The sequence below is a fragment of the Urocitellus parryii genome, chromosome 9 (genome assembly GCF_045843805.1).
Source record: "Urocitellus parryii isolate mUroPar1 chromosome 9, mUroPar1.hap1, whole genome shotgun sequence".
Classification (NCBI taxonomy): Eukaryota; Metazoa; Chordata; class Mammalia; order Rodentia; family Sciuridae; genus Urocitellus; species Urocitellus parryii.
Window position 1 is genome coordinate 84,439,703 of NC_135539.1, and position 27,216 is coordinate 84,466,918.

A 27,216-nucleotide genomic window follows, 5' to 3' on the forward strand; every position below is an offset into this window, starting at 1 on the left:
ACACTTAAACCTATTTATAAAACGCATTTTTTTTGTTTTAAATATAAATGTTGCTATTTAGCCATCAACTCAATGATTTAAATGCAAACCCCAAAGTCCCCAATTAAAAGTATAAAATCTGCTTCCACCCAATGTGGCACACGGCTTCGAGTGTTCTTCTCCTGTTAGTCAGGTCTAGATGGTTTTGTGGTATGTGAAATACAGGTGTATGCTCGGTCTCCCCAGATATCAGACACCCCTCCAGAGTCAAAGCTACTTTTGCTCCACATTTTTTAAATATTGCAAACTGTAGGTGCCCTTAAGAAGGCCTCATCTTGGCTTTCCCATCCTCCTGGAAGAGGACCCGCCCAGCCCAAGCTCAGTGGCCTGCAGAGCCATCTGCACAGGCAGACGGAGTGGCCACGAAGGGCTCATTTTGCTTCTGATCCTCCTTCAAGCCGGCTGCCTGGTCTGTGATAGAGGAGAAAGACAGCTGGTCATGCTCCATAATGTGCACCTGATCTTCATCCTTGTCTTTCTTCACGTAGAACATTTTTCTGAATTTCTTCAGCTCGTGGAGCTCACAGAAGGTTTCCAGGACCACCAACATGGCAATGAGTCCCAGCAGCAGGTAGCCTGCGTGAGAAGGACAGCATCTCAGTGCAACCTAGTCACAGGAGAGCCCCTGAACCGTGCTGACCTGCCTCCCACCCCCGCCACAGAAAAGCTACAGAACGGAATGATTCGTTTCCAGGAAAGTTTAAAGACCATGGCTCCAAGAGGAACTGCACAGAAAAGGAGGTGAAGAGGGGTTTACCCTTCTATCAGCTGGAATTATTCAAATCACAGGCTGCAATTTTTGAGGGAAAAAAATTTAAAAATATTAGCACTAATGGGGCCCCTCCAAGTGTGGCCTCCCACCAGGAGGGCTCCACCTCTGCCCTAACTCAGGCTCACCCAGCCTGTGGCATGTTAGGAATGCTTGCAACTTACCATGGGTACCTTTTAAAGCATGTAATATCCTTATCATTATTTCCACTACAGAATAAGAAGTTTAGTAACAGAAATTACTTCTTAAGCTAAATTAAGATTCCATAAACTAGTTGGATTGCGTAAAAAACATGTCCACATTGTAACAAGAGATAAATGTTATGCAAGGATTTGGTACTACATGAAAAACGGAAGAAGAGAAACTGTTGGACAAACTGAGAAGGCAATTCACCCAAGAAAAGAGCGGAGCTGGTATGTAGAATCAGAAATATTGTACTTCCCTAAGTCATGAAAATAAAAATTAGATAATTATCTGTTAAATGAAAAAGAGTTAAGATAATGTTTATTTTGCTATCAAATTCACATACAGAAAAAAACACTACTATAACTCTACTGGCCACTGCCGTCCCAAGAGGACTGAAACCGTTGGGCTCAGATAGAGCCGGTGACTGCTAGGACCCATAACACCATTCGGAGAGCCTGGAACAATATGTTCTGAGCCACAGAAAAGCATATTCCTGTTGGGCCAGCAATGCCACTTCTTGGAAATATATGAAAGTTCAAAAAGTATTTTAAAAAGCGTCTTCTGTAATGTTATCTATAACGCTCCCAAATTAGAAGCCATTATTTAGTAGTCAACAACAGAGACGTGGAGAGCTGATGGCGTGGCCTCGTGGTAAATCACAGATGCCACAAACAACTCTTAGGGGATGGGGAACCATGGGCCCACGCCTGCTGAGCTGCGAGTGGCCTGGCACTGCTGGAAGCTCTGAGGACTTGTGAGTGACATCCCTGTTCTTGGTGAGCCCACAATTTAATGGAATTTTGTTAACACAGACACAGTTCAACTAAGCATTTGTGGCATTGAGATGTCAGGACAGGCACATACGAGTGTCCGAGTTTCCACTCTGATCTCCTAGAGGACATGGGCTGAATAAGTCACAAACGGGAAGATCCTGGAAGGGGCAGAAATGGGAACTGCATGTCCATCACGACTGCACAAGTGTGCATCCTAGGAGACAGGGAAGGCCGCGCAGCAAGCAGCTTCTCCAAGTGGGTGACTACATTTTCCCAGATATTACATTAAATTTAAATTGAAATTATTTGAAAAATATGATGAGTCACTGGCCATTTGAATTTTCATGCCTATTTTATTTTCTCCATATAATATTCTAGAAACATTCAACATCCTATAACTTCTTCAAAAAGAACCAGATGGACAAAGGAGATAAATGACCATTTTAAGAAATTCCTGGTCAACAGTGGTGGGCTCTACCCGAGGCCTCACTCCCTTATGCTCACTTAACAAAGCAGAGCAACTTGCTTCATTAAAAGTTGGGCATCAAGCATGTCCTGTGTGGCTTGTTTTAACACAGCACTGTCTAAGGCCTAGATATTATTGATCAGTTGTTATAAGGTGCCAGGGGAAAATAAATAGGTAATAAAGGTTCTGCAAAAGAATTTTTATGGGAATCATGAAAGAAAATAGCATGGGAAGGTGGCAAAAGTGGAAGACCTACTAATCCACGAGGAAGCACCCTGAGCACTTATGGGTGACTACTGGGGGGTGGCGCTCGGGTGGTAAGACAGACCTGAGGGGCAGCCTGGGCGTGATACTCACAGGTGATCCCGATCTTGTAGAGCTCTCTGAATTTCTGGTTGTAGCCCTCTCCAGGAACGTAGTCCCCGAGGCCGATGGTGCTCAGGGAGATGAAACAAAAATAGAAGGATTCCAGGAAGTTCCAGTCGTCCTCCAGGACAGAGAAGACCGCGGCCGGGATGAAGAAGAAGCAGGACACAGTGACGAACCCAAGGAGGACAGCGTGGACGATAGCCACCATCTGCTTGGAGAAGCCCCAGCGGATGTGGAAGTAGAGGACAGGTCTGCGGGTGACATGCACAGTGACGCGCTGGACCACGGCCGTCAGGAACAGGAGGGTGAACGGGATGCCTATGACGGAGTAGATGATGCAGAAGGCCTTGCCCCCGTCAGACAGGGGCACGGTGTGGCCATAACCTGCAAGGGGAAAGGGTGACAGGTGAGCCGAAGCTGGGGAGCAGGAAATGGGTTGTGCTTTGGGTTTGGTGCTGAGGATGGAACCCAAGGCCTTGCACACACTCTCCCACTGAGCCACTTCCAGGCCCAGAAGATAAAACGTTTTTAAGTGACATGTGTCTACTGTCTGCCTCATCCCTCCAACAGAGGAGAATTGAGAGACTCTAGGTCTGGTGCCGTTAGGTCAGTAGGATCCATCCGTGGAGGCCAGACTCTTGGGAGGCCCACCACTCTGTAACCTGACCAGATTGTCCCACAACCTGCCCCTGGCCTGAGACTTGCCGTCTGGCTGAACAGGAAGAGCATGCTGAGCTGCAGAGCAGAAGGAAAGCTCAACGTGGGTCCCCCTTACCCAGCATGATGCAACCTCTGCTCCCAAGGACACTCACAGTGTCACACCCAATCCACCCACTTCCAAAACATATGACTCACCGGACATTGTGACCAGAATGAGTGACAAATAAGGTGTGTGTGGAGAAGCAGCCCTCGGGAGGCAGCGGGAGGGGTGGACTCCACTAAGATAGGAAACGGGAGGGCAGAAATGAGGCCAAAGCTCGTGGTCATGGGCCAGCATTGCTTCTAAAGTGTCCTGCTCCGTCACCTGGCTCCAGGGAACACTCAGACACCTGCCCTCTTCCCCCTTGTCACTTCCAGACATTCAAAGATGCCATCAATTCCCAAAGAAGCATCAAGACAATTCCATTAGGGGCAGTAGTCACAACGGACGCCTGTTTCATTCCCACATGGCCACACAAGAGACTCTTCATCCAACCAAAGCCAGCAGGAGGGAACCTGGCCAGGCCCCAGGCTCCCAGGGTTCTAGGAGCTCAAGGGCACTTCACCAGAAAGCCCCAACCTGTCCAACGAGGCAGCTCATGACACTTTGCCAACTAAGTGCATTTTTTTTTTTTGTTAAAACGAAATTGGATTCTGAAAAAACTGATCTTTGAGTATAATTGAAAAGTGGTTTCAAAATTGAATCTTGAAAATGTGTCTTGCTCAACTACATGTGCAAATTCTCTGCTTCATGCCTGACATCCAGGTCTAGGTAGTTATTCTTTGATTATCATTAAGTCCTAGGGACTGATCCCAGGGATGCTTTACCACTTACACCATTAGTCTTTTTTATTTTATATTTTGAGACAGAAGTAAAGTGCCCTGGCTGGCTTCAAACCTGTGATCCTCCTGTCTTGGTCCCTGGAGTCACCCGGGTTCCAGACGTGGAACACCACGCCCACCCAGCCCCCAAGCACAGTTTGTGAGTAAACTACAGCAGGTTCTCCTGCCCTCTGGAATCACTTGCAAACATATCCATGTACCAACTTGAGCATTTTTGTATGGAGATTCCAGAGCTTAGATTCTCAAAGGAGGACTGTGTCCCCCAGGGGTCAGGAACCACTGCTCCAAGCCTCAGTGTCTGAAGCCATCTTGTCCACACACGCCCAGCAGTGCTAGGGATGCCCTGGCTAACTTCATGCCTGGCATTCAGAGAGGAAAAGGGCAGGCTGGAGCAGTGTGTTAGCCTGCTTTTGCCTCTTTGTGACCACAAGGACAGCTCGGGGAGGAAAGGTTTACTTGGGGCCCACAGTTTCAGAGATCTCAATCTACAGATGGCCAGCTCCATGGCTCTGGGCCCGAGGTTGGGCAGCACATCATGGGGGAAGGGCCCAGGGCAGGAGAGCTACCCAGCTCATGGCAGGATCAGGAAGCAGAGAGAGGTAGTGCAAAGGGGACCCAGGGTGGGTACACACTTCCAGGGCAGCCCAAGGGGCCCACCTCCTCCACCCCCCCCCACCTGTCTTCAGTTACCACCCAGCCATTCAAACGAGGGTGGCCTGATTAGGTCACAGCTCACAGTCCAATTATCTCACCCCTGAGTACACCTGAATCAATGGGAGCTTTTGGGACACACCTCACATCCAAACCCTGGCAGCACACCCAGAATCACAAGCGTGATGGTGACACCCAGAATCACATGAGTGATGGTGACAGTCTGCTAACTAACATACATGCAGCAGCGTAAAGAAGCAGGAAAATGTGAATGTTTAGTTTTGCAAAAAAAGAAGGAGACTTGTTATAAGCAAAACCACCCACGTCACAGAAACTCGGGGCCAGGGGAAGGTACGATTCCAATTGGGCATTGAGGAAGGATATTCCGATGATCAGAGATGCATGGAAATAACTCTGAAATGGAATTCTATCTAACCAGCACCAAAGCCAGCGGGAAGGCAATTCACCCATTTGTTCCAAGCCTGAGACCCAAAGCAGGAGGAGGTCACAGTCTCTGACAACTAGAGGGTGGCATGCTGCAGGGGGGAACTTGGCTTGGCAGGGATTTTGTAGAGGAAGCACAAGAGTCGCTGAGTCTGTTGGCAAAAGGATTTAAGCCTGTGATTTGATTCCATTTTTCTTTGGCAGCATTTTTTGAAAGTTGGCTTTTCAAAAAGTGTGATATACCTCTGCCACACAGCCCACCTCTTCCTACCATCTGTCCCAATAAATGACATGATCCTAGCAGGGGATAAAAAGTAAGTGTATGATTTACTCTCAAAATTTGATAGATCATTTTATGAGAATGTTAACTAATTCTCATTGACTTCAATATTGTCTCTGAGCAGCAAAGATAATCATGACAGGACTCCAGGCTCTCTGCATGATGACATTTTTGTACTGGTGATAGAGTCCTGCTAGGAGACTAACCATGGCCAGGGTACAGACCTTCACGAGGCTATTTCCTCTCCTCCTGATGTTTTCATAAATCATATTTGTTAAAGGAAAATAAATGTAAAAGGCACCTCTCCTCTGAGTTGCCCACACTGGGAACTGCAGGCCACACTGGGAAAACATCCTTTGCACTGCCCACACAGCAACTGGTTTTCAACAGACCCCCTCGGTGGCCCTGCTGGAAGCTCTCAGCCTACTGGACACTCATGAGCTCGCTCAAGCTCAGCCAGTGGAATATCCAAATAAATCATGAAGCAAAGCTCATAGTTTTCAAATCTTATAATCATACTAAAATCCATTACAAATGATGAAAATTTTAGCAAGATTTAATAAACCTGGCATATTGGGGTTCGTTAAATTTTTCTAAGGCTAGTCACATGATTTGGGGCCCAAAAGACTGGGTATCACAAAGTTGGCTGAAACTTATTTCAAGACCTCAATTAGGTCCTGGGGTGAAACTCCTAGAAAGTCCATGTTCTCGTGGTTTCGCCTCCTGCTGCCCAGCTGCCACACCTCTGTGGGCCACATAGGAAGGCCGTATGGGGTAGGTGTGTGGACGGCCTTCTCCTGTGCAAGGCGGCTCTAAACACAGCTGCTGACACTTTGCTCCCTAACGCTGATCTACAACCCAATTAGGCCACGCCAGGCACGGGCCTTCTGGTTGTTCTGGTACCAAGTCCTGAGGAGGTCCAAGGCAGAGGACCTCTGTGGCTCCTCTGGTGCATCAGAGCAAGTCACCAATGTGCAGTTTCTTCACCTGTATCAGATGCTTTTGAGAGGTGCAGTTGACCGTGGCCTATGACCTTGGCCATATAATACTCTCATTGTCTTACATTAATTATGATGTGGAACCTTGTATATGTTCTTCATTAAGTTAGCTTTATACAGGCTAAATAAAAACAACAGACAACTAAAAACGAGAGAAAAGTCTCGGCCTCTGAAGTCCACCCTGATGGGATCAGGCACCATGCTCTTGTCTCTGAACAGACTTGGCTTTGCCAAGGGGACGTCAGTGGTCTCCCTGGAGGGAGACAGGGTGCTCCTCCACTTCAAAGCTCCCAGGGTTCCATTCTACAGCAAGCGGTGACCCTGGAGCTGTGGGCCTTGGAGTCCACAGGCCTGAGAGCCACGAGCGCCCACACTGGAGGAGGAGAAGGCTCATGGTCTAGCTTCACAAAGGTGTGGAACTTGCCTAAGCCAGACAGGCACCCACTTGTCTCTCCAATTCACCTTGAAAAGTAAGATGGCTGAGTGTGTGAGAAGGGCACTGTAGACTCTTCAGGGTCCCCATCACCAGACCACCTCTGAGTGCCAGGAGGCAGACGGACTCTTTTAGCTCCCACCTGCAGCCCTATCATCCAACAAAGCTTTGAAACAGGGATGAAGGTCAGGGCCACCCCTCTGAAAATGCCCCTCCTCGGTCCCTCCTGAGAACACACCTTGGGCTCACTCCTGGTGTGTCCTGAATCGCAATTCTTACTCGAGGATAAACGCGTCCTTTGCTCGTGGCATAGCTTAGTGGATTGGGCTGTCGCCTACACACAGCTCTTGGCCTCTGCTGCAGGTGAGGTCCTCGACCCAGCCTCAGGCATCAGCAACTGCTGTCAGCAGCACCTCAGCCCACCCCGGGGTCTGTGGGCACATGGCAATGCCCATGGTCCCACTGTGTGTCTGTCACACAGAGAGCCACTTTCTACCCTGGGACATTGGGAGAAAGAGTTAGAACCTGCCGCCAAGCCTGATGATTGCAGAAGACAGCACGGCCGAGGAAGAATTGCATTTTATTCTATTTTGCCCTTTTTATTCTTTAAAAAGTATTTCCCCTCTCACTCCTTCTTGACCATGCAAAAAATTTAGTAACAAGACAAGAATGAAGCAATGTTGAAGAAGTCAACAGACAAAAGATATAGTTTTCCTAAAGCCCCGTATCTTGAAATAGGCCTCCTAACCTAAGCAAAAGCAGCGGTTTCTCCATCTGCTGCCACGCACCCTCCAGGTTTGCCTTCAGGTTTGACTCATTATGCAGCTATCAGGACCCTAAGGTTTAACTATTTTAACTATTCTATGGTAAAGTCTTCCCAGAGGTGCTTAAGAGTAGGGTTTTACTTGAAGTAGACATTTCCCCCAGGCATGGAGGCCACAGGCATTTCCCCAGGCACAGAGGCAGCTGGCATTTCCCAGGCATGAAGAAACTGACAACTCAGGGTTGAAACTTCTCTTCCCCTGGGAACATGAGCAGCTCCAAAGTCAATAACAAATGTGGAAGACATGAAGGAATCCCATACTAGTTGCTAAATTTCCACTGCGCCATTCCCACTCATCTCCTGCCAAACCTGCAAATAGCTGACACAGTTCTTGTGATGACTGCAAGGCTCAACTTTAGACCAGAAGGCTAAGCATCCTCAACTCTCATGTCATGTAAAGATGTGATGGTGACAATGGCAACTCCATTTTGTTTTATGCCACCATGTAGAAGATGAGCTTCACTTTGCAAAATTGGCCCTTGTAAAGTTTTTCTGTTTTATTCCTTTGCCCAGTGATTCAACTTCTAAGAAAACCCACTTTTAATGATCGAAATGTTAAGAGTAAGTTATTCCAGGAAAAGGAGACAAAGAGGAAAAACATTTGTTCTAATCAGTAATCTTTCATTTTTCAGAAACTGGAACACCTGATGGTCTTCAGGTAACATGAAGTATGGGCCAAGGACCTGCTAATACTGTTCTCTCATTAAAAGAATAGAGCTTAATTTGCATGAAAATAATGTGTGTATTGAAGGATTGCAACCTGTGCAGGAGATGAAAGTCATCACTAATCCCAGGAACCAGGAACCTTCTGATGGAAAAGCAGGGAATACATCCCCTGGGTGACACAGAGCTACAGCGTGGCTGGATGCCCAGCTCAGCCAGCATACATCTTTCCCGCCCATCCACCACCATTTTCCTCTCCTCCTGAATTCTTTGGAAGTGGTCATTAGGACAAAACTCTGCCATGTTGGCATCAGCTGACTTGCAGTGGAACCCCATTCCCTCCCACCAGCTCTCCTCTCCACACACAGGGCTGCTGTATGGGGCCAGAGCCCAGCCTTGATATAAGCTGTCAGTTGCCCCAGGACTCAGAGGGACGATGCATGCCTCCACCCACAGGAAATCAGGTTCCTGGGAAGAAACTCAGTCAGCCACACCTGCACCTCCACACCTTTTGGAGGCAGAGGCTCCTGGAACAAAGGACATGTAAGGCTGCACCTGGAGGAAATGAGCTGATGAGAAAAGACAAACCTAGCACATTTACATTTTGAAGCGCTAGTTTGAGCTTCCAGTGGTTCACCCGGGCAGCACCATTCATCGAGTGGCCCGCTCTCCTCCAGAGGGGCGAGGGGGGCGTCTATGAAGGGTTTGCAGCAGCAGGACGGGGAACACTTCTGATCGGTCAGAGAAGCAGGTTCCTAGTTGGTGGTCAGTCTGTTCCTGGCTAGTCTGTTACATTGGACTTTGGTTTATCCAAGTGGGCACTTAAAGTGCAGAGCCGCCCCAGCCCAGCGGCCTCCCCGGAGAACCACATTTCCTAAACTTGAATCCTGACTCTGCCTCTTACTAGCTGTGTGGCCCGAGGAGCATCCTTGGGAACACGACTGGAACAGCAGGCAGAGCGTCCCACTGTGTCTTAGACACCCCGTCTGAGGTTAGTCGGCTTTGGAAGTTGCCCCTGATGACGTGACCCCTTCTCTTCCCTCCATTGTTGTGAATTTCAAAGAAAACTACCTTGGGACGACTGGCACACTGACTGCTGGAGCCAAATATTGCAGGAAGAGAAACAAGAGAAACACTGAGCCCAAGCCCCCTCATCACTAATCCTTCTTCAGGTTTCCAGAGCCTGGAGCAGATGATGTTCTTCAGATAACATCCAAGTGGGAGCCAAGGACTTGCTAATCTTGCTTTCTAATTAAAAATAAAATGATGTTGAACTTGTAGGAGGAATAAAATGCTTATCTAGAGAATTAGAGGGATTGGCCAGGCCCTGATGACCCCACTCAGCACACAGCCTCCTGCCCATCATTCCCTGCATCTTTTTTCCTCCCAGGAAAGCCCTTGGGTACCTGAGGCGGTCTTTGTTTGAGGGATGGCAGCCCTGTCTCTTCTCAGGGCTACCCTCAATACACCTGATTTCCTTCCCACCCACTCGCGGCTCCCAAGTTGAGTGGTCAACAGATGGACATGGGTCTAGTAGCATCACTTACTGCCTTGTGCAGGGGTCCTGAGGACCAAAGAGAGGAGTCCAGGTGTGGCAGTGAGTGTAGCCAAAGTGTTTGTGGTGGTGTGTGTCAGGAAGGTAAATGCTTCCACAGACTGCATACGGGTAGCTGAAGGACTGCTGCAGGTTCTTCCAGCTCTGCCACCAGCTCTGGGCACGCTAGTTAGATGCCATTGGCATGCTCCCATCTCTTCTCTGTACACAGTTCAGTTTTTCCCAAGCCTTTCAAGACATAATCCACAGTGATGGCTAGAAGCTATCAAAACAGTGTCTGATAAAAAATTGATAAAGAAGGGTTGGGGCTGTAGCTCAGTGGCAGAGCACCTGCCTTGCATGTGTGAGGCACTGGGTTCAATTCTCAGCACCATATAAAAACAAACAAATAAAATAAAGGCATTCTGTCTACCGACAACTACAAAAATTTAAAAAATTGATAAAGAAAAATCCTGATAAATCCTCAATTTCACTAGAAATGCTGGAGGGTGGAAGAGATGAGAGTTAGTTAGCTGCAGGTGGAACCATGGAGAGTATTTATGTTGAAACTTCAATTTGAACCCCATAATTGTCACCACCACTGCCACTACACCCTGATTTAATGTTTCATGACTATTAACTTTAACAAATCCAGGAGCGATGGTAGCTTCTCCTCATGAGCTACCCTCTGTCAGGCCTCTTGCTTCACATGGACACCACAGCGGATGAAAATCAGGCAGGGCCAAGTTGTTTCCCCAGATGTTAAGACTGACCACCCAAGAAACACCAAGGCATGTGTAGGAAGCAAGTTTTATTTAAAGATAGAACAGAGATAAACGCCTCTGCAGAGAAGGGGTCCCAGAGCTGGTATCCAAAGAAGTGGGGTGTCTTGCCCCTTTTATACATTTTAGAATTCCTTTATTCTCCCACCCTCCTTCTCCCTTTATCTTGGCCCTCTCCTCTCCCCATCCTGCTAAGTGACCAGTGGCCAGGAGATGAGCCAAAAGGTAAGAAGGAAGCCCTCCAGGGGTGGCTCTCCTTGTCTGCCCAAACAAGGGGTAGGACTGCCCAGAAAGCGCTTCCGTAGCAAACTTTTTGGGGGAACAGTTCTCTTTTAGGCAGGTAACTGTGGTAACAGGTGGACGGGGAGGAGGGGGAAGGGCTCTGGAGGTGTTAGCATTTCGATCCCCCTAGAGGCAGCTTCCATCTTCCCATACTGGGAGACATTTCCCAATGACTGCTTAGCCCTGCTACTGGTAGATGTGGGTACCTGTCCCAGGACTCAGTCCTTTCTTTCTGGCTAGCATCTGTAATGGCTCAATACATCCTTTGATGTTAGTCTCAAGAGCTTTCTTTGGTTTTACACAATTAAAGGCCTAACAACGTTACTGGATTCAAGTCCGCCTGCTCACCACTCAAAAGTCAATCCTTGGGAGATGAGAATTGGTGAGAAGAAAATCAGATTTATTCAATAGCCTGTCCTGAGAAGATGGAGAGGCTATCATCCTCAAAGCTCCACCATAGGAAGCACACACGGCTTTTATAAAGTGGGAAAAGGGGAGCTGGGGAGAATGAGCAGGAAGGTGAACAGACTCCTCATTGACAAGGGCCTGTGTTTCTTTCTCTTCTGTTAGAATATCTTTGAGATAACAGTTGATTTCATCTCCTGGGCCAGTCTCTATAATTCTTCAGATAAACATATTTCCCTGCAACCTAAACATCATTTCTTGCTAAGCAACAGGATTAGCAAATCTTTGGCCTATACTTTGATGTTATCTGAAGACTATCATATGTCCCCCCCACTCTGTAAATCTAGAGATAAGTTACTGATTAGTAAGTTTTATGACTTGTGTTTTGTTTTTTTTCAGTTCCTTTTCCCAGAAATAGCTAAACTTGCAGTTAATCATTAAGATTCAAAAGGAGTCTTTGCCTAGAGAATAGGGGAGATGGCAGAAGACAACAGGTTGAACCTGTTGGTTGGCCTCCATCAAAAGTGTCATCTACAGCTCAGCTAGTGGGAGACTAATCTCGCTCAGTGCACAACTTCCAGAATCAGTGATTTTTTAAAAGTCATCTCCAGGCAAGTGAAGCTGGAGGGTTTATTTAGGGTTTCCCTTAGTTACAAAAATGCTTGGCAATAAGCTGATACATAAGACTGATATAAGAACTCTGTTGTTTAAGAGTACATTAATGATCCCCCTCCAAAAAAAGAAAACAATCCAAATTCTTCCTCTCTAGGTCCCACTCCCCGCATTGTAAACTGATCGAATATGAAGGCCACCCACCACAAACCACATATCCAGAGTGGACAACAGCAGATTCCCTTGAAGAAAGGGGTGTGAGAGCTGGAGGTCTCTTCTGAAATGTCTCTGCTAGGTGGTATGTTACAAGGAAAGGGGCACGAGTGTCAAGCCACCTGTTGTAAATGTAGGAGCTTCACACGCTTAGATACTTCAATAAGTAGTCCCCGAGGTGGACTGTTGTGAGTGAGACACATTCGGGTGGACCAAACATATTTGTGTCTTTCCAAACGTCAGAATTTACTAAACGACAATAAATTCCCAGGCTGCTCCACTGTGGGTGGAGGTGAGTCATTGAATACTTGTGGATCCCCTGCTAGTCACAAGCTGGGCAAACACAAGTTCAAACACAGTCTTAATTACTAATACTTGTAACACTCAAGTCACACATCACACTTTACACACACAAACTATATATACACATAAATAATAGAGACATCTGTATATCTCTATCTCTACCTAGGCTGAGAAAGGGTTAAGCGGCCACAGGGGTCCAGGAGGCTGAACTGAGAGCAAAGGCAGAGAGCAGGTGTGACTCGGAGTCACTCTAGGTGGTTAGATAAGAACTTGTTCAGGGGACAGAGCTGTCAAAGAGCAGCAAGTTATTTTAGACCAGGGTCTGAACAGATGGCAGTTCAGAGTGTCAGCTTGGAGTGTCAGCCTGAGATGTCAGCTTGGAGTGGGCTCTGCATGGACATCATGGGCAGGAGAAGCTGAATTCTTCTGAACCCCAAGGACAGAGATTCAGGTGTTCTTCACGGTGGAAGCAGGTGATGAATGAGCAGTCAACAGGGTCAGAGTCTTGAGGTGCTCCTCTTGTGATGGGTCTCAGGTATGGGGAGCTTCATTCAGTGGTCTGGAGTGTTCAGAAAGCTCACGGGTCTGGTTTCTGCCATCTGAGTTCCATACACCCAGGCATCCATGTGCTTCTGATTAACTCACTAAGTTCACAGATGGTCACTTTTAAGATTAATTTCTTTATCAGTTGTGCCTTGAGGTTGTGCTAGACAGATGGTGGTTGTTTACTTGTGCAAATAACGTACAGAGCCATTCCACTTCAGACCTTAACTCAGGGTGGAGAGCTCATGGCACATGGCTCCACAAGTTGGAGCAGCTCTGGGAGGTCACAGCCTGGAACTGCGTCTATGCATTATGGAGCTGCTCAGCAGGGCATACCTACTCTCCTTAGGAATTCCAATATGTTCTGAAATTACTGTGCCCAATAAAAAAGTTACAAAGTTGAGCTTTACCAGCCCAGTGGGGTCAAAAATGCTAAACTATGAAATGCAGATGTAGGAGAGCTTTTCATTTCCTCTAATAGGAAATGTGAGGCTTTCTTTGCTGTTTGAAGTCCTGCCTTTGTACAGACGGTACTAGAAGTGTACTTTCCCACATCTAGACTGAAAGTGGACCCTAGGCACTATGGATAAAGCCAAGGGTGACTTCTCAATTCTAAGTCCTCAGATTGGTTGTGATTTCATAATCTCCTAGATAGAAGAGTTCTCCCTTAGCCTCAGCCCCAACTGCATCTCCCTTGACCTCCCTCATCTCAGAACCTGGGGGACCAGGCAGCTGCAGATGCTTTGCCTGGAAGGGTCACAAGTCGTGATGCTACAGGTCCAGCCACATAGAGCTCCTGCACAGGGGGCAAGGGCTGGAGAGTTTTAGCTGCTTCTGCCATTTGGATCCGAGGCCCCAGGGGCAGCCCACGCCTACCCCATCCCTCCTCTCCCACCTTCTGTAAACAGGTAGGACAGGTTTCACAGCCTGAGTGTTGCTGAAAGCCTGGTCCTTGTCCCTAATGCAATCCAATAAGGAGAAAAAGGAAAAAGAAGTTTCATTGCTTTGCTAGCAAAGGAGGACAGAGGGCTCCTGTCCCAGAGGCTATCCACGTTGTCCTCCCAACCTGGCCTCCAGCCCCAGACTCCATGCTCACATGCCCGTGGCCCATGGTACCTTCCCCTCACTGGTCTCTACCATAGAGCCAGGTATCCACACTGTTCTCTGTTCTCCCCAGAAGGGAAGAGTAGCCACGACCCAGAGGCCACGACCCAGAGGTAAAGAGAGGGTCATGCAGAGCTGCTGGGGCCCACAGTGTGGGAGACTTGGTCCCTTCCTGCCTTTACCACAGCAGGTCCGCAGCTGAGTAGCCATGTGAGGCTGGCACGAGGACATGGCCAGCACCAGGAAGGGGCAGAGGCAGGTAGTGACCTCGACACCTGCAGCTGCTGACCGCCAGTTCCATGATGGGAGAAAACCACAGAACCCTCCCCTAGCTCAAGCCACTGTAAGTTGGGATTTTGTTTATTGCAGCTGAACATCATCTACGTTATCAGTGACCTGCACCATGGTTACTAGTACGCATTTTTCTGAGATACAAGCTGCCTGGTTACTGGCATTCACCTCATTCACCTCTGGGTCTCAGGAACCCCAGGGCAGGGCCTGATGGGCAGCAAGCCCAGAGGTGGGGGACGATGTCACCCCAGAGAACAGGACCGAGCAGCAGGCACCCTAGCTGATGTCTCAGGGACACTGAACCCTCCACACCAGGGAGCAGGTGTGAAGGCACCTGGATGGCACTGCCACCATGCCTGGTACTTACTATTCCAGCCTCATGTCCCTTCCTGCCCTTCTCACTGAGAATCATGCCATTAGAGCTTTAAGTACCAAGGCCCATCAACCTAATAGAACCGTTTAAATTGAATTTCTTGCTTCTGCAATGATTGAATTGGATTTACCCTTAATCCAGAAGTCTCCAAAGCCACATTGCATTCTGACCCACTGTGCCCAGATGCAGAATTCCCACTGGGTATGTTTGGAAGGAAACTGCTATGATCTGGGTTTTCAAGGTCCCCAGAGCCCTCGTGTTAGAGGCTTAGTGCCCAGTGAGGCGCTCTTGGGAAGTGGTGCTTTCAAGAGGTGGGGTCCAGTGGAGGGTCCTGGTCCTGGGTGGCGTGCCCTGGAGAGGGTAGTAGGACCCAGCCCCTTCCTCTCTTCCCCTCCCATTGGTTCCTAGCCCCGAGAAGAGAGCTCCATCTCCACTCTCTGCAGGATGTGCCACCTCATAGGCCCAAAGCAAGGGGCCCAGTGGCCAGGCATTGAAACTCCCACAGCCTGAGCCAAAATAGACCTTTCCTGCTAGGCATAGGGGTGCACACCTGTACTCCCAGAGGCTAGGGAGGCTGAGGCAGGAGGATCGCAAGTCCAAAGCCAGCCTCAGCAACTTAGTGAGACCCTGTCCCAAAATTTAAAAAGTAAATAAATCAAAAGGGCTGGGGTGTGTCTCAATGGTTAAGTGCCACTAGTACCCAATATGTAAATAAACTTTTTGTCCTCATAGGTTGATTACTGCAGGTATTTTGTTACACTAACAAGAAGCTGATTAACAGAAATCAAAATATTTCTCATGGAAAAATAAAGGTTACTTGCACTGATGCTAATCAAATGCCAGGGAGCTCTCTGCCCTCTATCTAATCCCCAGAGATTCACAAGGACAAAAGGCCTCCCCACATTCCCTCTGTACCCCCTGCCTGAGGACTGGAGGTCTTCCCTCACTGCTCCCTGTCAGCTGGAGATGGGGCCAGAGGCATCTGCGGGGAATGTTCTTTCCCTCATTTTCCTGCCTCTGAAGCCTGGGACAGCTCTCCTTTGTCCTTCCACTTCCCTAAAGGCATTGTTCTTTGTTAAAATACTGCCTAAGGCAGGCCCTAAGCCACAGCATGGAGTGACATTTCTCTGTTACAGTGTGCACTGTGCATTCAGTAAACTTGCTAATTTTCTCTTGTTGATCTTTTTATTGTTGCAGGAATCTTTCTCAGCTGCAAACCAATGACTGTTGAGGGTGTTTTTCTCCCCTTCATTTTGGCAACTCGGATGGGACTTTCTGAGATGTTCCACTTGCTCCAGGACCTACAGAAGGGATCTTGGGGAAATTAGCAGAAGCTGCTTCCATGCCACATCCACCTGCCTAGAGCCTTTGCTTGGCAACCACCCTGCCTAGAACGGTCATCCTTACCCACGCACCTGGCTGGCTTTCCCCCAACTTCAGGTCTTGATTCAAATGCCCTCAGCTCAGAAGGGCACACGGAGCATAGGACATGTCCTGGCATAGGACATGCCCCGAGTGGAGGCCTGTCTCCCTGCCCTGCTTCACCTTTCTGGAAACAGTCACTTGATGTGTTGTATTTTATATCCTCTTTACTTGTGTTGGTTAGGATCTTTCCTCCTTCTAGAATAAATGTTCCACAGGGAGAGCTTTAGTACATACTGTGTTCTGCTGCTTCTCGGCAGCTGGAGACTGGCCTGGCACACAGCAGGTGCCTTAGGGTGCACTATGCAAGGACGTTGGCAGAGTGGATGAGCTCTTCCACAACTTGTATGTAAAGCATCATGACGTCACGTAAAAACAGTCGTGGTCCCTGCTGGCTTAAGCCTTCTGCCTTCGTTCAACCACACAGAAGCACAAGCAGCAAAAAACTGTCTTGGGACAGACTCGGGGCTCCTGAGGACCAGTACGGCGCCTGCTCTCCTTCCTCTCATGGCCCAGCAGACAGGCGCAGAGGGGACTCAAGGTACCTGCGTGGCTTTTTGTTCAGTCAACACTGTTGTTAGCTGAGCCATGCTGGGGAGACACACCCTCAGCGATTCTCCCATTCAAGCAGGTTCTTCACACTCAAAACATTTACATGGAAATGATTATACGTTTTCCATTCACAAACTGATAATTGCTATTAACAAAATATTAAAGTAGCTCCTAAAAAGGAAGGAAATATGGGTACTCACCAACTTTAGCTATGATGAGGACTCCATTTTAAAAAGCTGGCCTAAACAACGGGAAGTTTGCACCAGAGAATGATTCAAACTTCAACATTCTTTCTTCTTTTGGACTTGGGCCAAGGGTAGAAGCCTTGTGCACAATCAGGGTGATAACATATCCATTGAGCTTTGGAGAGAAGCAGTCACATGTGTGGCAGAGTGTCCTGTCTGTCTGGGCAGAAAGGCCACACCAGGCCCTGTGCCTCCACGGGCAGCTGGCAGACAGGCCTCCGCATCTGCCTCCTCTCAGGAGATCAGCAGGTTCCCTGGGCTCCTCCTTACAGGCTCCCAGGGAGTGAAGCCCCTGGTCCTTTGTGACGGACACTTCCCCCGTGAGCACTTAACCAAGCAGAGTGGCCGACTGCTCCCGTGGGTGCAGTTACCCCATAAGCCTGCTTTTTCTTCATACGGCCATTGTTCTCCAGCACTCTATCACTATGAGAAACCCAGAGGTGACCAACTTACCAAGAACGAAGGTTTACTTTGGCTCACATCTTTGTAGTTTTCAGTCCATGGTGAGCTGGCCTTGTTGTGTTTGGGCCAGTGCCAGCACATGGCAGGGCAAGCTGCCCTCCTTGTGCCCATGGAGCAAAGGAGAAGGGAAGAGACTGGGGTCCCATGATCTGCCTGCAGACCTCCTGAGGCCCCTCTCCAGACCCTCCCAGCAGCACCAAGCTGGGCACCAGGGCTTGCACACACGGGCTCTGGGGCACTCCAGTCCCAACTACAGCAGCCACCAAACCTGCGACTCTAAGTGCCCAACCTGTGAGCACAGGGGTGGAGTCTCAGTCCTGCCACCTCCAACGCCTCCCATTAGAACAGACATGACGCTTGGAAAACAGGATGATGAGGGTCTGCCCGCCATGACCGCAGCCACAATCAGAGGAGGAAATGTGAGCGAGAGCCATTGGGCACCCGGAAGTCTGACTGGGCGGGTCCATTCCTGTTCACTGCCACTGCCAAGCACCTGCCTCCACGGTTGCTCATAGCCAGGTGATGATAAATGAGTCACTGGAAAGATGGCCTACCCGAGGACCCGGAACAGCCTCGCCTCCCTTCTCATGCTGAAGGAGGAAGTGGTTCCCGCCTGGTACTGACCGAGGGCCAGCACAGGGCTTCCTATCCAGTCAGGGCTGTGTCTCCATTAATAGCCTAGCCTGAACGACAACAGAGCTGTCCCCAAGAACCTGGACAAGACACAACCACCAAGACTACCCTCGTCCTCAGTCTGTCTCTGAACCCAAGACTTACAGGGGGTTAGCCCAGATGTCAGACAAACCAGCAACACGGTTCTCTTTCTCAACAGAACATCCTACTTGACAGTAGGGCTCAGATTCCATCTTACAAAGTTGGCCACTTGCAGAGAGTCATAAGGCCAATATTCTTAGATTTGACAATAGTTCTTGAATCCCTCAGAAAAACAGGCATTTTTATTGGGCTACCAATGTTTCCCAATAATGTCACATTCACCGGGCTTCTGCTGAGATGCTGACCTCATGGAAATGCCCCAGGGAAGAACTCCCTGCCGCACTCAGAGGCAAAGTTCACTACTATGAATACGTAGGTTTTTAGATTCTGTCGCACACCTATCAGAATGAGGCATGTGTCAAGTTCATCTAACACAGGACTAGGTTTCTTAGGGTCACAGAAGGGAGCAGGATTGCCTATAACCTTCTTTCTGCCCATGGGTTAACTGCATATGTGTGCAGTCCCTCGCCAGCATCCACACAGAGTGGCTGATTGATTGATCATGACACGTGGAATCACGCCCAAGGTAGCCAAGGAGGGAGTCCTGATAGTCTGGCCTCTGAAAGGCCAAAGGGGATGTCCTGGAGCAGAGCGACGGGCAGAGGTGGGCTCCAAGGGTGGGGAGGACGCTCTCCCAACCATGTCAGTACGTGGAACCGTGGTGTACAGGATGGGAAGTGCACAAGACTAAGCTCCAAGGGCTGCATCACAGACTCTGCACCTGATGAGGAAGGAAAGCAGAGAGAGCACAGCTGCAGGCCAGGCTTGGGACCCCACCACGACGTACCAGAGTGCCGATCCCCATGAGCCAGTGAGCCCCCATCCCAGGAAGGAAGAGTATCCATGGCCAGGGAGGGTCCTGCAGCCGTGGCCAGCAAGGGCAGTGATTCCTGGAGTCATTAACCAGATTCCTTGTGAATTCTGAGCAGCAGGCAGGACGTCCCCCACAGGAGAACCAGCAGCAGTATCCACCCTGGACCTCAACAGTGACCACCAGCTGAGAAAAACACAGTGAATGAAAGCCAGGGCTAATGGAGTAACCAAACAAGGAACCCCAGGCCTCTCGTCCATCCATTAATTAATGTGGTCATCCCACCTGACCAAACTCACTAATAACATATTCTCACTGGAATCATCAAGCAATTCGGTTGTTTGCACTTCATAATTTATTAGCTTCAAATTAGAGTCAATATCTTTAGAGGAAAAAAAGAAAATAGGACAACTGTATCTGTTTAACCCATACAAGACACATTAGAGAGATCATGAAGTTGGGCAGCAGCCTTCCGGGTACAACAAGAGTCCCGGAGCTGGCAGAATGAGCACACGTTCACCCCACTAGGAAGCTCTGGGGCCAGCTGCCTCCTGCCCACTGAGAGGGCACAAAGCCCTAAGCTGTGCTTCTCCAACCAGCACAGCAGCACAGGAGAGGCAGAGCCCAGCAGGTGCACCTGGTCAGACATCGTGGGTGGACACTTCTGGTTCCCACTGCAGCTGGGCCAAGCTGTGAGACCTCCATTAGAATTAGTAAGGTGCTGGCCTTGGCCTGGGCCACAGGGGACCAAACTAGAAGACAGTCTCATTCCTGCAGTTTCTAGCTGACATGCGTCCCCCTGCCTCTGCATGTAATGGGAAATGGAGAATCACCTACCCGGGAAAAGCAGACCTGGTGTTATTTGGGGGCCATACAGGACAAGCCTGAGGACCAGGGGTGGTAGGCACGTTTCTTTGGGAGCACAGATTGAGCCCAGCCCAGCCTCATGTCCAGATGAGGACAGAAGAGGAGGTAGGAAAAACTCAAAATCAAACAAATTCTCTGACTGGGTATCCTGGTACAAGAGTCCTTCCCCGACACACAGAAGAGGGCAGAGCAGGAAGGCTGACTCCACAGCACTGGAGATGGAGGGCACCGTGGTTTTCCAACCTCCCTGTCCCCAAGCAGAGAGAGCCCTGCTGCACTCCTGCCCAGGACCAGCACCTTCCCTAGCAGGGGCTCCCATCTTTCCCTTCACAGCTGCACAGAGCTCACCCCTTCAGCAAGTGGCGCCTCCCATGGAAACCCTCATGTTCTCAGTGCCCTGCATGAGATGGCAAAGGGAGCGCTGAGCATCAGCTGAGTATCAGCTGAGTGAGTGCCACACAGGCAGGGCAGGCAGTGACTGGGCATGGTGCTCAGGTACAGAGGCTGGGCCAGGCCCTTCCCTTTCCAGAAGAGCAGAACTAGGGTGCAAGCCAGTGTGACACCATCATAGGGACAACTATGTTTAGGTAAGTCTTCTGGAAATGCCACTACTCCACTTCTCGTGTGCTGTACTGAGGATCTCAGTGCTCTGACTGCTCAGAGGGCACATGTGCAAAAAGATGTCACAAAAAGGGCACATGTCTCACAAAGTCAGACATGCAGCATGTGAGTGTGTCTGACACTGACGCTCCAGGAAGGTCCCCAGAGCTCCCAGGCAGCTCTTGGAGTAACCAAGCTCTTGAAAAGATTCAAGTCTCGTCAGCTTCACTCTGCTCTGCAAACATGTCCCACACCAGCACCTCTCAGGCCTTGGTACACGGGCAGCCCGTACACACGCAAGTTCAACATGGGACTCGTTCACTGAGGTCATACCTCTCAAATAAAGTAGCAAGAAGAAAAGGAGACTTTGCAAATGTGATCATGGGGCCAGTTTTTAAAACGTTTCACCCCAATGAGGAAAAGGACAAAGACTGTAAGTGTAAGGGTGCATCCTGAGCAATGCCTTTTCCTTGAATGTACAGCACCTTTGTTGAACAAGACCCACAGGGTCCAGCGTCCCCAGCCAAGGTGACGCTAAGCATCCTGGCTCTCAGTCCCGCAGACTGCGAAACCGTCTTGGGCATCACAAAATGTAAGGTCTGTGTTCAGAGCACCGTGCTACTTCTACAGATGGGAGAAAAAGAACGCTCAATTAAGTCACATCTCAGCTACCAAGTTAGAGGGCTGAGCTGAGGTCTTACTGTTTGTTAATTGAGGTTTCACTGTAACAAAAATAAATTATTTATAGCTAAGAAACAGTTAACTGGTAACATGGCTCCCTCAGGCCCCACCCATAGCCCTTCATCACCCCATCAGCCCCTCATCACCCATGAGCCCCTCTGCACCTGCAAGCCCCTCTTCACCTCATGGCTGGATTGTGGGGTTTTCTGGTGGTGACCCACTCCCTACATAACTTCTTTATAGGTGGCCCAGAAGACCCAGAGACTGGGGTCTGGCCCATGGCCGGGCATGGGAAGGTGAGGGAACACCTCAGGGCTGTTCCCCCACAGGCCTTGAGAGATGCTCTGCTGCCGCCCATACCACTGGCCGTGAAACCCCTGTCCACTGTGCCCTGGGCCTATGCTGCAGGTCCCCTTGAGGTCTACCAAGGGCTCTGGCGGGCAGTCTGCCCACAGCTCCTCCATTCCCACAACCCTGTCCTCACCTCCTCAAGGTCCTTCAGCCAGTTAGAGCTGTCGTTGGTGCAAGCCCCCCAAGTCCGAATGACTGCAGGAGCCTGGCGATGAGGGGACCCAGACCAGGCCACTTGTCACAGTGCAGCCGGGGAAGCCCCTGTGACCCCTTGTCGCCTGCGGGGTCAAGTGCCAACTCTGCTGCACACCTTGCCTCCACCAGTGCTATCCTGGCCACTGCCTGCCCTGGTGGCTCTTGGGACGGGCACCCTCACTCTCTCTTCAGACGGGCCCATTCCACTGTGGGAGTTTGTGCCAAGTGATGTCCCTGTGCTCACTCGCCTCTGCCTGCCTCTCCACCCCACCCAAACTCAGCCTTGTTGCTGGTCTCCTCAGTCTGCCTCCTCCGTGAAGCCTCCCTGAGCGCTATAGTCCACACCCCCCTATCCCCAAGTCCTGCCGAGGCTGCCGGGGACGCACACAATTCCACACAGAGGCCCAGGCACCCCCACAGCTGTCCGAGAGTGCCCTGCTTCACCTGGTCTCTGGCCAGTGGTGGGCTGTCCGAGGCCCAGGTCACCCTGTACAGCATTTTCTTCTGCAGCCTCACCTGCTGGAAAGAGCAGGGCTGACCTGCGGATGCTCTCCCAAGACCTGGGATCAGGAATGCTCAAGCTGGACAAGGATCTGACCCGGCCCCGGATTGAGGACAACTTGCCCGAGAGCTGGCCTGGCCCCAGCTCAGTGCTCCACACCTGCGGTCCCTCATTTGGCCCATGCAGGACACTCAGTACAGCCGAACTATACATTTTTCTTAAAAGCAACCCACGAATCTCACTTCAGGACACCAGGTTGGACTTCTGAGAGTGTTCCTTCAGGGTGACTCAGTCATGTCCACCTGAATTCACTCTGCCTCCCTGGAGTGACTGACAGCAAGGAGGGCACTCTGTGGGGGACAGGCCAGGTGGCAGAGGAAACTCCATGGACAGTCCACCTGCACTGGGTCAGGGGACAGCCTGAGCTCCCTGAGAGACAGGCCACACAAGCCCACCACAAAACCTAGTTTCAAGTGAAGCACAAGAGGAAACTACATGGGCAGGTGCAAATAGGCCCCCTGGGCTCCCCAGGCCACCCTCATCAGAGCGGGCGTTCAACCAGAGGTGTGGGGGCGGGGGGGGGGCAGGCCTTGGCGTCACCTCACCTCCCATGAGCTACGACCAGGAAGTTGCTTTTGCTGTGTGTGGTTTTTTGGTTTTTGTTTTGTTTTGTTTTTTTGTTTTTTTAATTTTAGTGATTTTCTTCCCTCTAGCTCTGTGTGCAGCACCAGGAGCAAGTGGGCTGGCAGCGTGTGGCGTGGAGGCAGGCTGCTCACCCACCCACAGCTCCTCCCCTGCTGCTGGGGACCACATCTGCCCATGCCCAGGGCAGGCACTTTGGGAGCCTCCTGTGGGCGGGAGACAGGCTCTTCTGAGAAGGCATCAGTAGAGCTCTGGGCGGCAGGTAGGAGGTGAGGGGGCCAGCCCTCAGCCACTCAGAATCCCACAGGAACCATCTGACTCCCGACACCCAAAAGGAGGCAGGCTGGAGCAGCCTCTCCAGCTTCTTTAATTAACTTAAGCCACCTAACCCTGGTCTCTAAATAATTGAGTGCCTTGGTGACCGATGTTCAAGCACTTGACGAATTGCACTGGCAAGAATGTTTGAACCTTCTAATTCTAGCTCAAAGCCTTTCACTTTCCCTCTCCTTGGTTCGTCACAAGCTGAGACTGCATCAAGAACACAGTATTTGAGGGGGGAAAAAAAGAAGGTGCTCAGATCATCAGGGAAGAGAGGGAGCCACATATGCAAACTTTCAAGTTAAACAGCACAAGGAGACAGGAACAGCACCAGGCACTCTCCCTGGAGACACAAGATGACCTCCCACCAGTGACAGAATCTGAAACCAAAAATGTGCTTGTCTGGAGCGGACACCCTCCCACACCGTCCTCCATGGCACCTCTTGTGGAAAAGGTGCTTTATTGACTTCCTAAAAACAGAAACCATGTAGGTTCTTTCCATGGTGACTTTATGTAATATCAGCTACTCCCAAAAAATGTCCTGAGGGCTGGGATATAGCTCAGAGGCAAAGTGTTTATCTCACATTTACAAAGCCCTGGGTTTGATCCCCAGTTCCAAAAAAAAAAAAAAAGAACCCCACTTAAAAAAAAATAAGATAAATGTGCTGGAGGTATCTACTGTCATCCTTTCCACACTCTATAATGTATATTTTATACTGAATCCCTGCATGAACACTAAATATTCCACTGGTATACTTATAAAATATGAAGCAAATACTTCTGCTCCTTGTTGTTTCAGTTTCTTACAAAGCCTTATGTCATATTACATTACAAATTAATAGCACCATTTAGCTACTCTTCCTTAGCATACAAGTTGAAGTATTTAACACTATCATAAATGTTTCCAACCCTGGCAGATAGCCCAGAGACCTCATGTCCTGCACCTGAAATCCCTCTTCACCACTTACCCATCATCCCCCTTAGGCCTTCAGAGTCTGTGCGCTGACAATTGATACATGTGACCTACTGCGAGCCCACAGCACACTGTTCAGCAGAAGTCACTGTCACTGTCCAAGCGTGGCCCTCACAACACCCCTCTGAGCTGCGTGTGCCCCCAAGGTAACCCGGGCCCACCCCAGGGGGATGGAGTCCAACAGGCCCAGGATGCGCACCAGGCCCTTCCACTGCCAGGGCACTCTGTGGAGAGCACTCTGCCTGCGGCATCATTCTTGATTAGACTCCTGCTGACAGCTCACACCTACTCCATCCGCCCACCCTGCGGGTTCTGCCATCAGCTGGCTCCCACGTGCCAGGCTCATCTGGGTTCCTGTGTTCCTCTGTTAGTCCCTCCTACACCTGCCAGGGCCCACCTATTGGAGCAACTGGCTGGCTCCCCTCATCCCTCAGACCTGCTGTTGCTTCCCGCCTCATTCTGGAAAGCCACCTGTGTTGCAAGGCCCGGGATGTTGGACACCCTGCCTCTTGGCGCTCTTGCTCAGCCCCTGGTGGTGATGGCTTTCTGGTTGGGCTGTCCAGTCAGGCCTTCGTCCTCATGCACAGCTCCCCAAACAACTGTACCAATGCCCCCTCCTTCCCTCTTCACACCTGCCTTCTCCTCAGTAGGCGGGGGCATGGAGGCCACGGAGGCCATGCAGACCACTGAGGTCATCACAAGCTGCAATGCCCAGTGCCCACCCCTTCCCCAAGCCACTCTCCCTGGCTTCCGTCCTCAGGGCTAACTTACTGTGCCAGCCACAGGCTCTCTCCTTGGCAGCATCTCCCTCCCACCAGACGCCCCTCCCAGGAGAGCAAGGACCATTCCTCTCATTCACTGCGATATAACCCAGGGCCCAGCTCAGTGCCAGGGGAGCCCACGTGCTCCTTAGACGTGCAGGAGGGAAGCGGGCCTCTGCCCTGCAGACCCTGGAGGGCCTCCCATGCTGGGCACAGCTATGCAGGCCCTCATCTACTATAGGTGAATACTTCAGTCATCTCTGAATACGTCAGCAAGACAATGACGTTACAGATGAACAACTCCTTTAGAGCCTTCTTCATGTTACAAAACAATCTCAGAAAAGGGAAGAAATGTCCTCAGAAGGCGGGTTACTTCCACACAGGGTGGCATTCAAGAAGTGAGGGAACCAGCAGGCGGAAGGCTGAGTGCTTGGGAGAAAGGCCAAATAGAACTGGGAAGGGGCCTGGGGAAGGCCCTGGGCAGGTTCCTGCACCCCTAGTGCAGAAGGCCCCGTGGGCAGCTCTTCCAGGAGATGGCCTCTCCTGCCTCCCTGCTCCACTGGCAAGTGGACTACAGACCAACAACGAAACCAGGCCAGAATGAACCTCAAGAAACCTCAACAAAGTGAGCAGAAAGGGGACAGAAGCCTCAACTTGAGTAAACTGCTCAGCTGAGACTGAAGACAGGGGCCTGAAGCTCCTAAGTGGTATTTGCATCTTTCACATTGTCCATCTTCACAGCCACAGCTGTCATGAATGTCTGCAGCCACTTTGGTCACGTGTCCATCCCAGACGACCTGCCCCTCTGCCCTCTGCAGCCCTTCAGCTGCATCCAATCCCTTCTGTGAGGAGCCCCTCCCCCCCCCATGACTAAGTAAAAGTTGGGCAGCCGCATTGCACGTGCGGAGTCTATTGAGTGAGCCTTTTTGTCTCCAGAAGTAGCCTCCCTTCCCGTCAGAGCAGCATGTGTGCTGCTTCCTGCTGTACACTGCAACCTAGGACCTAAGGAGGCCTAGGCCACTGTTGGAGGCTGTATTTTGCCTATTCTTGATTTCCACCTTGATTGGTTTCTCAGAACAGGCTGAGCTGGCTGCACTGAGCTGGGAACTCTTGAGGGGGCTGACCACCACCTAGGGCTGGTAACAGGGAGGCCAGCAGCTGGGGAACAGTAGGGATTAGCTCTGGCTTCTGTAAGCATCCCACAGCTGCTGGCTGGGGAGGGCTGTTAATGCTAGCTGAGAGCTGCTATTGCTTGGAGCTGCTAACACTAAGGAGCTGCACTCGGCCCATTTGTGATTTCTGCCTGAGTTGAGAAGAATCCTAAGCCAGTGGGTACAGTTTGGGTCATGTGTGAGGTCCTGGAGCTTTGACTCATCTCAGGAGGAGCCTCCAACTGATCTCCATGTGCACACTCTGGCCTCAGGCCTGCATATGTCTTGGCTTTCTTTCTGAATCCAGCCATGATTCCACCAACTCTGCAGTACCTGGGTCTCTGAATGCCTGGTGAACGTACCACCTAAAGCCCCCACAGTATAGAGACAAGAGAGAAGGGCCCATTCTCTACTTCCACCTTTAACAGCTATGGCTGCACCAGATGCCTTCTAGTCAGCCATGGCCATGTCCAGTGCCCTGCAATGGCTCCAAGGAACTTCACTTTGGCTGGCTGCAGCACCTCTGAGAAACCTGTGGCAATCCCTAAGGACTCCTCCCTGCAGCTTCTCTGGATGCCTCCCTCTTCCTTGGCCGTTCCCAATCTGGTCCACAAGGAGCAGTACACAGCCATGACTTGGCAGACAGCCTGAGGAGGCTGTGCACCTGCCTAGACCCACCACCACTGTCTGTAAAAGGAGCACACTCCTCAATCTTGCGCCAGGCTGGGACCCCGTCTTAGGTACTGCCTTCCCGTGCCTCAGCAGATCCACAGCAAAGCCTGTGGTTCCTAGCTCAGATGGGTTTCACAGCTGCTGTGATCTCTATCCTGGAAAGAGCAGGCTGAACTGGTTGTTCTGAGCTGGTAGCACTAAGGGCTACTGCTGCTGAGAATGCCCCACAGCCTTAGAGTAGCAGGGAACTGGACGGAAGCTGCTCAGGGAAGAGGGGCCTTGAGTTCCAGGAAATGGCTGGGAGAGCTGTTGACACTAGTTGCTGGGAACTGATGACGCTCGGGCCACAGGAGCACACA

General features: G+C 50.3%; 1 protein-coding gene across 1 annotated transcript in view; it reads right to left on the reverse strand.

The window, feature by feature from the left end:
- Positions 1-358: 358 nt before the first annotated feature.
- Positions 359-27,216, reverse strand: part of Kcnk1 (potassium two pore domain channel subfamily K member 1) — a 33,526-nt gene continuing 6,668 nt past the window's right edge. The window contains exons 2-3 of the mRNA XM_026413380.2: positions 2,591-2,986; positions 359-615 (exon numbers count right to left, since the gene is read on the reverse strand). Of these exons, the coding sequence (XP_026269165.1) occupies positions 359-615; positions 2,591-2,986 (653 nt within the window). The remainder of the gene's footprint in view (positions 616-2,590; positions 2,987-27,216) is intronic.